Genomic DNA, 14,698 nt, shown 5'->3' on the forward strand with positions numbered 1-14,698 from the left:
AATTAGTAATTCCAGGAAATTATTTATATATATATATATATATATATATATATATATATATATATATATATATACATAAAATAAAGAAACCAACCGTACACCTTTACTGTGTGATTGTGTTTTTTTTTCTAAATTCTAAAGGTTATTTATAACTTGTAACTGAAAAGTAGCAGTATGATGATACAAGTATTGCTTGTGAATATATATATATATATATATATATATATATATAAATATATTTTCACACACACACATAAATCAACGATGCAGCCCACATACTGAGGCGGAAAGAAGGTGGGCTGACTCTTATTGTTAACGTGACAAAGGTAAGGCACCACGCTTTGCTAGCAACAGCTTTTCTGCTCTGACCTATTATTCTTATTGTAGAAGAAAGGAAATGATTATATGTAGAACTATTGCATCCTGCCTGTTGCGGCTTCAGACCACACACTTGCTAACCTGCCAGGTTTCACATCTCTGCACAACAGAAACTTTGCGCACGAAGTGCACATTTAATTATTGTGACTTTTGGTTACCTTCAAATATATGCAACCTAATACATTTCAGAAACATAAAATGTAGGTGCATATTTAATCTGAGACAATAATGCTTTGAGAAGCCCACCTTTGAGAACATTACATGGGATTGCCATTGGCCATTTTCATCAATGCATTTTCTGGTTCTGTGATGTCACCAGGAGACATCCTTATATACAATGGAAATAGATCAGCACTCCGGATGGACACGACAGATGACTTACTAGGTGCCATGTACAATGTGATAGCTCTAGGAAGCTGGCACTAGGACAGTCTTTTAACCCCCTATACTGTACAGGTCCAGGGCTCAAACTGGTAGGCAGCTCTAAATAATGTTCACAATTTATATGTGAACCCAATTCTAGAGATGTACGTAAGAAAGCATGTGGATTTCTAGATTAGTGTCATGACCACGGAGAAGCTCTAAAGTGCTACACTAGACATCTAGGTGGACATCCCTACACTACGGTATAGTATAAGTAGCTACATAATACCACTTCTGGTACCAGGAGAAATCAGATGCTCAGATACAATTTTGTTTAAATGTAAACTTTCAGCTATGACAGCTGGTGCCTAACTTTTAAGTGTCCTTGGGGAAATCTGGCCCTGTTATTGCAAATGAAGAACATTAGTGACTGCAACATAATTTTTTATTTGTAAAAATTGATTTCATTTTTGTATTAAGCGTAACAAGCCTCTATTTAAAGTATATCAGCAAATCAATTACATTTGCGACAGGGAGGGTTTGCGAAGCTTCTGAATGGAATACATTTCAGCTGCACACTTATTATCATGCATAAGCAAATATATTCCCTGATAAAGGTAAATATTAATTAACAAATACCCTTGACTTGTTTGAACACATGTGAAGAATATTTTATTAAAATATTCTGTGGCACATTGTTTATTTTTCTAATTCATTTACTTTAATCTATATGGAAACATTTGAATATGGGTGTCTTTTTTTCAGATGTTTGCAACAGCTGCTCCACTGCAAATGAGTTTGCTTTGCTTAACATCTGCTGCAAAGAGCGACTCCTGTCACATCCATAAGTTTGGGACAAAGCCTGAGCTCTCTGTGAACGGCTAAATTCAGCAGACCCCTTTACAAATAAGAGGTACGATGCAAGATGAGCCAGAACCTAGCAACAAATTTACCCAATACAGCGAGGACCCAAACAAAAATGGGGGGGAAACATTTTAGATGTCTCTTTACTAGTTTGTCCCTCTTCTGTTGAGTCTGGCCGAGCCTGAACTTGAGCAAACAATGACAGGTCTAGTAGAAATTCTTGCCGAGTTAGCCTCAAAAGCAGGTTGGTACAAAGTGGCCGTCTTCATGTTTGATACACATAGCCATCCCGGTGGTGTTGGCTAGCACACAGTATACCGTTACGGGAAATGTGAATGTACGCTCAGAGCATCTGTCTAAATTTCACAACAGTGGTGGTGTTTTTCCTTGGTAAGCAACAAAAAACATAAATAACTCCACCAGAATGTTGTGCATGGTTTTTCTTTGTTAACTGATGTGTTTTAGCCTCAGATAAGTAAAAATATAATGTGAAATTAAATCGATAAGTGAGCATACCTTAGTGAGATATAACTGTGTCAGAGGGATGGATCTGCTTATTCATCCATTTTGTACTTCCCCAGGAAAAACAGGTTATGCAAGTGTGAATTTAACATTGCTATTCAATATACCAACTAGAGTCAACAATTAAAAATTCTGAAATATATCTTGAAAAATGCTGTTAAAATTATTAACAATATCCTATTATTTTCAAGATTGTTGGATTTGCAGCTTTTACCATAAAGGAATATATTTATCGGAAATACCTAACGTTTTTACTTTGCTTTAAGTGTAATTACTTTCAAAATTCTTAGTTTCTTTTGCTTAGGGAAAATCTGTGGTAGAAGGTGACACAACTAGTGGGTCTAATCAATTTTCTGTCCCGAAGCTGTTTATCATGCCCTCCCTCCACCCTTACAAAGGCTGCCTGAACCAATGAACAACAATCAGCAACTTAACAATAATAGAGATAACATTACCTATAAACGGAGTGTTAAGATGCCGCTCCCATGATGGATAGGGGTGTGTGTATATATTATTTATTGTTTTATATACGGCCATCATATTCCGCATCTCTGTACAATGGACATACGTTAGTGGTATATAAAGAAGAGAAGCTACCTATACAAAATTCTAAAAAACAGAGTAACTGCTGTGTTTCATGCTAGTAAAATAATAATAAAAAACAATGGAGACTCCTCATGTCTGAGTTTTAAAGTGTTGTTTCTATTAAAAGACTAAAAGTCATTATACATAGGCTGTATACCTTAATTTATATGTATTTATAGTAATATATAGTTGTGTTTTCATTTTGGGTCTCAGAGGGACTAACAATTGTGTTGGTGTAGTGATGTCATACATATATATGTTCTTTATTTAATATTTTCAACTCCATGTTTTGTTTTGTTTTCAACACCGTAACATACATTGTATTTATTATGTGTACTTGACTGTGAAACAATGTGGGAAAAGTGAGAGATCCATTTTAAATATGTATATAACATTAGGGGTACTCAGCCAAGAACAATAACACTCTGCTTCCTTAAAAATTGGGCAGTGGTCGAGCCAGCTGAGCTGCAGGAAATAAGATCCCGTGTAGCGATTGCCCTGACCAAATCAGGCCTGTTGGCAATGGTTTGTAAAGAAAAAAAAACTATTCTTTTGCTACGTGTACATAATAATAAAAATGCAAGGAACTATTCTATTAGCAAGTAGTGTTCAGTAAGGACTATTTAACCCCTTAATGACAAAGCCCGTACATGGCTCAAAATGCATTGTTTCCAATGGGTTTAGGGACCGCCCATTGTCCTTAAGGGGTTAATACTCTACAAATGCGGAACGAGTAGTCTGTACGGTACGCATACATGCCACCAATCTGTCTAACACTGAAGATGCAAACAAAATGGCAGTTAATAAAAAGGTAATTAAGTAAGTTAAAAGGAAAAAGTACTTTTGGGTCAATTTTTGATAGTTTTATAGATTAACACAGCATCACTCCTAGTACTGTTAAATGCTCAGATCCTTTACGGAAACCATTCTAGAGAGCTCAATAAATCTTCATAGTACAACACCTTTCATAAATGGAGGGGGCTATTACTTTGGAGAGAGCGTCATTTGGTAGTTTTTGGCCCACTGGAGCAGTAACGTAATTAATTGGATTACTAAAGCATAATGCTGGCATCACCGCTGATACTCACTTGTAGCAAAGTCCATTGTTCTACGACAATTGCATCATAACGTCTTACAGCTCTGGGTTCCTGTTCTGGATAATCTTCAAAAATGAATACACCATCTGTGAATTCTGATGAGGTATCTGTGAAAGCAACAACAAAACTGTTACAGAAACTCTAAACTATACATGATGAAATATATATCAATGTGTATCTTATAGACTCTGAGGAATTAGAAATACAAAGGTAACCATTGATGCCACAAAATGGTGTAAGGGCTTAGACAATACAAATTAATAAAAACAAGATACTGAAACCATACTTTGGCAGAGGAAGCGGCTGTAATAACAATATTCCAACAGCGATAAATGAGATTTATAAGCTACAACAACATAGAGTAAAGAGCAAGAGAAAAGACAGCTTCATATTAAAAATTGTGCTTTTTAAGGTAATATAATGGCCCACTGGATAACCTCTATCATTCATCTCAGCTTTAAGATTGCAAACCACAACCTATAACATGTTAGATAAAAAATTGCATACATGTATACACACACATACATACCTACACATACAAGCATAACAGGAGGATCTTTGTGGAAACAGCGGCCCTCTAATATCTAAACGTCCAAGTATGTCAAGATTTCAGAACAACAATGAACACTTTCTTTTCTTAACCCTTAAGCCTTTTCATCCAGACACAACACATGCTTTTATCACTGGCTTAATAACAGTCTGACCACTCTTTCTAACATTCACATCGGATGACTGGTAGACGAGGGAGTGAGGACATCATGTATGAATAGCAACCATTGAAGAAGGCATTTGGGCATAATATTCAGCAGTCATATAAAAATGTCTAGTGATTGTATTATATAACAGAAAAAGAAATCTCCTACAAACAACACTCGATCTGCTGCCCATTATCAGTTGTTCCATGTGTGCAATGTCATAGCACCAAAAGGCCAAGTAGCCAAAGTACATTCCTGAAATACGTTATTCGTGATGCTGTTTATTTGCATGAAATACGGTACTTTATTGAGCTGTGGTTTTAAATATTATCCAGAATACCATTTTATAATCATTTGGTTATATGTTGATCTATATAGATGTATGCCAGGTCTTATTACTGTTATGATACGCCATATTGCTCTTGTACACGCACATGTATGGTAGCAACCTGGATTTTCTGCTAGTAGGCACTCTGGCCAAGTGCCTTAGGTTCATTAACCTCTTCACAACCATAGAAAATATTACTAAATCCTGTAAAACATGGTCTAGATGACAAGGATGAATAGTACGTCCTATGGTCTTCGCTCCCACAGGGAAGTCTACTCGCTGATACATAAGAGATCAACTTGGCCTGTTCAGGCATTCTCCGTCAGTAGCGTCAGTGATGATGCTGGCAGAAACAACAAAGTAAAATAGTTCTCAGAGGGTCTGTCTAGACCCTCCTGGGACCCCCGATGAGCCCCTTCCTGCAGGGTGATCACAAGTACTGCAATCAGCAATGCAAAAAATGTTAATTATAAAAAATAAATAGAATAAAGTAAATCAAAAGTTAATAATAATAGAGTTAAAAATGCAAAAATAGTTAAAAACATGGTCCCAAAAAAACTCATACCCCTCTCACAAGAAATACAATTTTCCCTAACTTCCAATGAAAAAGTTAAAAAATAACAAAAAAATAGTGTAATATTTTTCATGTGGGGCATTATTCTATACTGGGGATGTTGCAGAACATAAACTCTGGCACTGAACTATTATAAATACTAAATAACAGACTATACAAAAGAGTGGTATGATGAAAAAAAACAAACAATATATAACTTTTGTGGGTATAATAAACATGGAAAATGGAAATCACAATTGAGCAAAGATCAGTTACTGATGGGTCAATGAAACCTGGTACAATTATTGCCATGAAGGACCTAGAGAATCTATGCAGCCATTGAAAATACTGGTTAAATTAAGTTCACCACTGAGGGTGGTCACCCATCTTTCCAGCATGAAGACGGGAATTCCTCATTAAAAAAAGTCAGGCAAAGCAAACAGCACAATGCACTGTAGCTCATTTTGCTCATCTGGTGGCTTTCCAAGTGCCCTTCACAACTTTCACCTTGGTGCGCTGGCTAGCTATTTTTGAAAGAGAAAATATTTGAGGGTAAAAGGCCAATTCACGATCTGAACATTTTTAAAGGGCCCAGTAGCACTAAATTTTTTATTAAGGCAAAGATGCTCTCCTACTGTGCACAAAAAGCTATTTCCACCGGTGTCCATAAATACTTAATGTAGTTCTGTTGGCTAAATGCCACCTTAATGTACTGCGTTCTGATTTATAAGATATAAGTATGGGAAAATGAATTCACATTTAGTGTCTACTAAGCAGCAGCTTGCAAACTGCTAAAAACGGGATTATTAAAACAGTCTCTAAGTCGTTGTTGCTAGTCACCGTTTCTTACTGTTGCCAAAGTGAGGTATATTATTCAATTGTCAGTTTGTAGAGGATGACACATTGTTTCCATAGAATGTCAACTGACGTATACAGAAAACTTACATTTGCTTTTACCTGGAGAATCCAGAAATCAGGGCTGGTTACCTGGCCTCCTGCCCTGGTTTTATCCCCTCACCATTCTATCAAGTCTTTTTTTTTAGACCTGTCCCTTTTCTCAGCTGCACTTCTGTCCTGTTTCCTATAAGTAGCAGGAGAGCTCCAGAGGATCCAGTCCTGGCTACCTAGGTATGGTTCTCTGATCTAAACGGCATGGCTGACTCGCTTTACGAGTTTAGGGGAAACTTCTTTTTATGCTTCCTTATATTTTTTAGGAATTATCAAAATTACTGACCAAACAGAATTTTTAAAATATCTATAACCCCCCCCCAAAAAAATATTAAAGATGCCCAAATGTTCTTGAAAGTGAAGGTGCTGTGAAAACAGAAAACAAAGACCATTTGTGGACAAGTGTCCATATTTAAAAAGACAGAGACGTTGAAGTGCCCATTGCTTTAGAAGCCTTTAAGCAGATGTAAGAGATACCTTCACCGATGGTAAAGTCTGTTGAGAAATTCCTCTGTAAAAAATAACTTTATTAAAATGTTTTTAATAAAAATAAACCGGTAACTTCCCATATTCTATGTAACATTACTATAAAAACTGTTGTGTGGGCAACAAAAACTAATTAGACATAACAATGATACTTAATCTAGTAGGGATAATATTATATATCAGAACTAATATAACACAGAAACACTGCCTCTAAATATAGGACGCGTCTAATTCACGGTCTAAAAATATTAGGATCCTGGGAACAAGTCAATCATATTGCTGGCAGCTAGAACTCTCCATACACACCTTTTACCGGATGACTCCTATATAGGTTTAGTAGATGGTAAGTTCAGCTGCATAGTAAAGAAAGGACCCCTTTGTCCTTAAAGCTTGCATTTACTTTTATAAGTATAATTTTTAATTTTTTTTTGTGATTTCTTTAAAACAAATGTACATTGTTTCTGGTCTGGTCTACTGGCTACCAACATACCATCCTTTCTCTGTGTCTATATGTATGAAAAAAATGAAAAACATCAGTTTCCTTCATATCAATATGCCACATAACCACATATTTAGTTTTAAACCGCAAGAGCAGATGTGAGGTGCTTGATCTAATGGGTGGTTTATCCGCATTTCTAATTACTTGAAAAAAAAACAATAATCAAGGATGCTACTATGGACATCAATACAGGAGCATATAAATGATTCATTCTTTGCTATTTTCAGGTTACTGAATTATCAGGCGAGCCATTATTTAACTTTATAGCACACTGAATGGTTATTGGATGGACACTTACTGAACAACTTGATAAAGCAGTTGTTCCACAGAAGACCAGATCTGCTTTCTTCACAGAAATTCTAAATGGAATTTCTTGCAATTACTTTGTATTATCAGTAAAAAAATGTTTCTGTCATATGTAACAGGATAGGTGTAGACCAAAGTAAGTAAAACGTGTAGACTATCTTTCTGCATGCAGTTGTCCGACCATATTGAGAAGCATAACTTTCATCAGGGAACTCCCATACGATAATATTATTGGTAAGTCCACATATATTAATTCATATAAAGATTTTTTTTTACAATGGTGCCAGTAGGACCTGTGCTCGCCCCCATCGGTAGGTGAATGAATATTAGAGGGTTAACCGTATGACACTACGTGTTATTTTTCTGCGAAATCCTCAGATCATGATATGTCTCAACTTCAGCAACCTGTTAGCACAGTAAGGGCGTCAGTCAGCAGTACCGATACTAAAGAGCTTCTGGCGTGAGCTTTCAGCATATGTGTTCCTTAGGTTATATAAGGTGGCTCCAGGTAACATGACGTGCTTGAGGCCACCAAAGCTAGCGTACCTGGGTCACCGTAAAGGAGAGGAACCGGATATGCAGTAGTTACATATGAGAAGTTATATAGCAGGCCAGGAATACTGGACCTCAGCCAATATACATCTCAAGTGTTCTTATTTAGGAGAGATGGTCCATTGGGGACCCAAAGCTCACTTTTTTCCCTCGGTGCCCCCTTTTTTTCTAGAAAGCTCCAAATGTTTGATAGGTATGGGCTTATCACAGTTAATGTGTATTTAATGAATAAAATATGTGCTTGTAAATCTAATCATGTCAATAAAATACATTCCTCCTGCTCTAAATGCCTTACTCAGTTACATAAAATGCCGGGAGGTGTATCTGGCATCGATCTAGGGTGCGCCCTGTATAAGTAACCAAAGAGCTCCATTTAAAAAGCTCAGTTTGAGCAGCCCATCTGAAATGTTTGGAACACAGAGAGAGATGTGACCGATAAGCTCTGCATTTGAACTTATGTTGATGAAAATGCAGATGCCATTGGTATTTTGTGGTATTGCAGACATAGCACAAGCACAATACAAATAAATCTCGTACGAGGATTGCTTCATGTCTTTGTTTGCTAACTGGCCACTGCTACAGACCGTGGCAGACGTTCTGCAATACGTATTGCAGTCCCGTGTATTTAGAATTTGATATTTATTTTGCGGCATTTTCTATTCTTGATGTACTTTTGGCCTAATTATAGATTCCATTAAGCAACAAAGCAAATGTCTCCTTCTAGCAGCTCAACAACGTAATGGAGCCATAGACGCTCATTACATCTAATTTCCTGTTTCTGATACAATCTGTAAATGTTCATGTTTGGAACATTTTACTAATTCATTACTCAAAACGAATTTCTGTCCTGATATTACTCATAACAGAATTACCGAAGCACTAGCAATCAGAGACCAGTCTGGTATCAAATTATTCACATTATTAGAATCATACAGTGCATTGTAGAGTAGATCCATCCAATTATACCAAGTCAGTGGCTAGACCAGGAATGATGGGAGTTAACTTGCCCAATTACTGTATTGCACATTCATCGCTGAAACCTGGGAAAATGTACAGCCCTTACCCTGCATTCTGGCAAAGCCTAATGCAGTGCATTACACATGTGTTTGTAAAACATGTTTATTAAACTAAGTTCCTGATTTTTAATCATCAAAAAAACCCAAAATCTAAAAGTAAAAGCAAAACACAGCTGGTAATGAAACTACCATTTCTAGGAATTCTCTTTTGTAATTATAAATGGGATCACAGAATAGGATATATTCCTTATATCAGAATGTCTTCTTTACATCACAGAATGGGCAGAACTGGAAAGGTAATGGGCAATGCTGTATATCATTCTCTCACATGGAAATTAAAAGCCAACTCTGCTCAGAGCTCCCGGGCCACACCCGGAGAGTTACCAGGTACGGCTGAAACATACCAGCTTTCATTCATCTCACAACTAGAACACAGGTCCTATGTAATAGTTTCCCTGATGTTGGATATTACTAAGAGGTGAGCCACTTCCCCATGATGGGCAATCGCAGAATTCATATTTTTAAGGCTCCCAGGTTTCCATATTATATACATCATTCGCATTATTACCACCTTGTCCTTGTTCCTCGGGTATAAAGTGATTGTGTGAAATAGTAGATCATTCCTATGCCACTAAACTATTGTTTCTGATGATGATCCCTGTCTGCTAAAGATGTGAAGGGACCATACATTTACTGTTCAATATATTTATATATATATATATATATATATATGAAGCAATCCAACTTAAAGAACAGGACATATTGTGCTGGGGCTGTGTGCTTTGAGCTCCTGATACAATATTTTTTAAAAGTGCATAACATTTCTTAAATCAAGCTCTAGTGTTACAAGCGTTTATATTTTTTAAGCTTTAATGTTTAAGATAAAACAGAACCCCGGAAACATGTTAAATATGTGTGATTTCTTTTCTAAGTTGGCTATGATAACTGGAAAACTGACATCTTTTAATGTTCACAGAAGTACTCTGAACAGTATCCCTTTTTGACAAAAAATGACAGCTCGCACATACACACACAGATACTCACCCTCTGCATCATGTATTTCTGACAGATCAGTGACCTAGAGTTCTTCTCTTGTGATTAAGGGCTACAGTCGCCGATTACATCAACAGAACTAGGGGACATTCTCACCAGTGATGCATTCTAGCTCAGGTTGACTGGGACTAAGTCAGCAGGTCTAGGGAGGGGGCAGCAGCCCCCCTGACTGTGTGGCAACTGGGGAGATTATTGTTATTTCTTATTGTTTTATATAGCCCATCATATTTCGTTGCGTTGTACAATGGGTAGACAATATAGCATATGTAGTAGTACACCACTTCTTTACTGTTATTAATCCGAGCAGAAAAAAAAGTTTGAGAACAACTCAACCAAGAATGGACAGCCATTTAATAGCACGGGACCAGAATTAGGAATCTGCACTCACTCCCCACAGGAACTCAAGTGCTTAGCTGTGCCAGGAAGGGCCAGCTCCCCAGTAAATCAAAAATAGAAGAAGGCTCCAGGCACGCAGGGGTTCCATCAGACAGGTTTATTGTAGGAAACAGACAACAACGTTTCGACCTCACAATGAGGTCTTTATCAAGTGGTTGATAAAGACCTCATTGTGAGGTCGAAACGTTGTTGTCTGTTTCCTACAATAAACCTGTCTGATGGAACCCCTGCGTGCCTGGAGCCTTCTTCTATATTTAATAGCACGGGAGCATCTCAAGTATTAGCTCTCTTATGCATTATAGAGGAAAAAATCTCCATCAACATATCGTCCCCTCAACAGAAATGTGAAGCATTAAGGGAACCAACATTACAGGCATTCATTTCAGCCTTAATGGGTCTCATAAGTGGGATAGAGTTGGTATGCCTCTAGGCACAAGTGAGCAAGGTGTTCCACATCTGGACTCATCGGAACATAAACTACAATAGAAAAAGGTTTGAGAACCGAGAATGGACAGCAGATTAATAGCCCACCCTATGGTGGTGAGCCCCCCGGAAATGGTGTGCCCCTGCTTGGAAGCATCACTGGAATTACATGCTAAACTTAAGCAGATGAAATGTGATATTGTGAAAACAAAAATATGAAATAAACAGAGACAGGTTGTGGAAATAGGCACATATGGTAATAATGCCAAATATGTAAATTCACCATAAAATGTATGGAATGTATTTATAAGGGTGAACATAATCTATGTGTTTCATTCCAAATTCTTTTAGATTAAAAGACAAAGCTTGTTACATTGACTGTATACCTGTATACTTCCATGAGGGTGACATTATATTGCCAAACTGGATTGTATAGCTCAAAGTAGCCCAACTTACATCATAATAAATAACACAGTTTAGTCTTCCATTTCTAAACTCCCATACTGACCTTAACAATGTTCAAGCAAATTCTCCTTCCTGATTGATCTCTATCTGGACCATGGCAGAATCACATCCAAATGTAATCAAATATAAGGTAATGTGCAATTTTCTTGATGAATAATTGATGGTTACACTAGTAATAAACGTCTATTACAATGAAATGTTTTGAGTGTGAATATATATCATCTGATCAATACCTACCATATGTTCCTCCCGTTACTCTATAATTCATGCAGTTGGTGATGGATTTATAAACCTGGCATCTGAGTTTGTATTGAATTTCCTTAATAATAATGTGATTCATCAGGCCAGGCCACCTTCTTCCATTGCTCTGTGGTCCAGTTCTTACGATCACATGCCCAATGTAGGCGCTTTTGAAGAAGACAGGGGTCAGCATGGGCACCCTGACTGGTCTGCCGCTACACAGCCCCATACGCAACATACTGTGATGCACTGTGTGTTCTGACACCTTTCTATCAGAACCAGCATTAATTTTTTTTTAGCAATTTGAGCTACAGAAGCTTGTCTGTTGGATTTGACCACACAGGCCAGCCTTCACCCCCCCCCCTCCGTGTGCATCATTGAGCCTTGGCTGCCCATGACCCTGTCGCCTGTTCATCAGTTTTCATTCCTTGGACCACTTTTGATAGGTACTGACCACTGCAGACCAGGAACAACTCACAAGAGCTGCAGTTTTGGAGATGCTCTGATCCAGTTGTCTAGCCATCACAATTTGGCACTTGTCAAAGTCACTCACATCCTTACGCTTGCTGATTTTTCCTGCTTCTAACGCATCAACTTTGCCTAATATATCCCACCTGCTGACAGGTGCCATGATAACAAGATTATCAGCGTTATTCACGTCACCTGTCAGTGGTTATAATGGTATGGCTGATCGGTGTATATGCATGTATGCAGACGAAGCTGGAAGCACTAATGTTATACACAGCACAGCCTGTCTGTAATACCAGTAACCTGAACTCCATAATGGTGATTTTAAAATTCACTACAAGTAGAACATATTGAGCTGGTAGGGAATCCCTTTAACAAATGTTAATGTAAGAATCAATAACACTGATAAATCCTCCAGCTGATCCAGCACAGAAAGGTGTCTCATCTTTCTCAGGCTGACCTTCAATGGCTTTTAGATTCATTCCAATGTCACAAAGTGAACTCTGTTAATAACTTGTTTTTATCATTGAAACTAAGAGGAGACTAATTGGCATGCGATTTCTGAAATGCGGTATTCTGAAGTCTACATGCATGCATTTAAAACATACAGTCTACACTACATTCATTTAAATAATACAACTGAAACTAAGATGTTAGTGCATCAAATCAACATATTATACAACTCTGTCTACTGCTGCTCAAACACGTGGAATGAAAAAAATGACCTTTAAAAAAATTAAATTAATAATAACTTTAAATTGGTTAAAACTCTAGCAGATCAAAAGTCTGGGAGATGTAAAAAAATACAAAATGAGAAGCACACACCTAACAAGGAAATACATTCAGATTTGTGGCGCTGCTGAAATGATCGGTGCCTATATACAATCAAAAGTTGTATCCAAGGTTTGCCATAATTTCCTTTCATTTACTTATTTTTTAATTGTCTGGCTGACTAGCACGCAGTTGATACTACAGAGCGCCACTGCGATCAGCCATGATCCAGAACGATGTGTGTGAATGTATGCTTCTGACGCCTGTACACTGCATGCAGCAGCATTCATATATACACGCAGATACATTGTTCAATCCATGCACAGAACACCCAATACATTCTCTCTGCTTCACTGATCCATGAAATGGACCCATTTACCCTTTATTGTTAAAGCGGCACTAAAAAAAAAAGACCATCTATCTTGAATTAGTGTATATACTCAGCAAGTCACTGACATTTTTAGTTTGTATGAAAAATGTAGACAATCTAAACTATATACACTTATATTGTTCTTGGAGGGGGAGGAGGCGCATTTTTTTCTTAAACCGAACACACCTATGGGTAAAGCATGCTCAGCAAGAAATGAGTATGTATGGATACCAGTTAGCCTTAGGCTAACCTGGGTCACATCCAATCACCCCACAAAATAGAATAAGCATTGCAGCATGCAGCATCACTATTATTTCCCCATGCATTGTAATTATATACTGTTCTGTCTTTTGCTACCCATAGGTGATGGAGATGGTTCAATGCTCTACTCAGACTGAGCAATATGTGCACAGAAAGTTAATTTACCCCAAAGGCCAGTTATGCCCCCTGCACAATCCTAAATATGCATCCCAGTTTAAGCCCCCTGTTTCTCGGGGTTATGTCAGGTTGACAGACAGGCCGGTTCCTTTTAGGCGAGGGGTGCTTGTGAAGAACATCACTATCTCTCTTGCAAGCGGTTCAGTTATGCTCCTCAGCAAGCACTAGACTAGTGACCTGAACATAAACATATGCGTATTTAAGGAATAAATGTCTTTAAAGGGACACTCCGGGTATCACGTGCACTGTAATGCATATGATCTCTGAATGTTCCTGTAATTTATCATTTTTGTTCCCATATTTTTCTGCATTTCCCAACCCCCAGTTCCTTGGCTCGCAGATGTGTTTGGCTGAAGTCTTGTCCTCTTGCCAACGTTTATCTGCAGCCAGTTCCTGTGGTGGCATAGGTGAGATTTCCAGGGGGCCTAATCAGACCAGATTTTTCTGAATCAAGCATCCAAAGGTGGTGCGAAACACAGACTGCAGAGGTAGCTGTGCACTGGGGCTCTGGAGCTGCAGCTTCTCCTAAAGCTATATATTTTTTTAAGTCTATTTTTCATTTCATGGGGTAAGAAATACGTCTTAAAGTACTTACCAATATGCATTTCTGCTGGTGAAGCTAAACTGGCTCTTTAAACCAACAGGCATGTCAATATCAGCAAAGAAAATTGTAACAAATGTCAAAAACAGCAGCTTAAACAAAAAAAAACCAACAAACAGCAGAAATATTTCCTTTACAAATCAGCATGGGGAAAAATTCATGATCAGACACGACTGTCTCACAGTCTATTGCACTAAAAACCTTAGTGGAAACAAATAATCTTCGTAGAGGTGAGTTTTTGGAAGGGTGTCCTCGCTTGGATGCTATATTTAATGTAGCAT

General features: G+C 37.7%; 1 protein-coding gene across 1 annotated transcript in view; it reads right to left on the minus strand.

Annotated features, from left to right (window-relative positions):
* RFTN1 (raftlin, lipid raft linker 1) overlaps window positions 1-14,698 on the minus strand; it is a 102,980-nt gene that overhangs the window by 12,915 nt on the left and 75,367 nt on the right. The window contains exon 6 of the mRNA XM_053466423.1: window positions 3,801-3,916. Within this exon, the coding sequence (XP_053322398.1) occupies window positions 3,801-3,916 (116 nt within the window). The remainder of the gene's footprint in view (window positions 1-3,800; window positions 3,917-14,698) is intronic.

This window comes from Spea bombifrons, chromosome 5, assembly GCF_027358695.1.
Source record: "Spea bombifrons isolate aSpeBom1 chromosome 5, aSpeBom1.2.pri, whole genome shotgun sequence".
Classification (NCBI taxonomy): Eukaryota; Metazoa; Chordata; class Amphibia; order Anura; family Pelobatidae; genus Spea; species Spea bombifrons.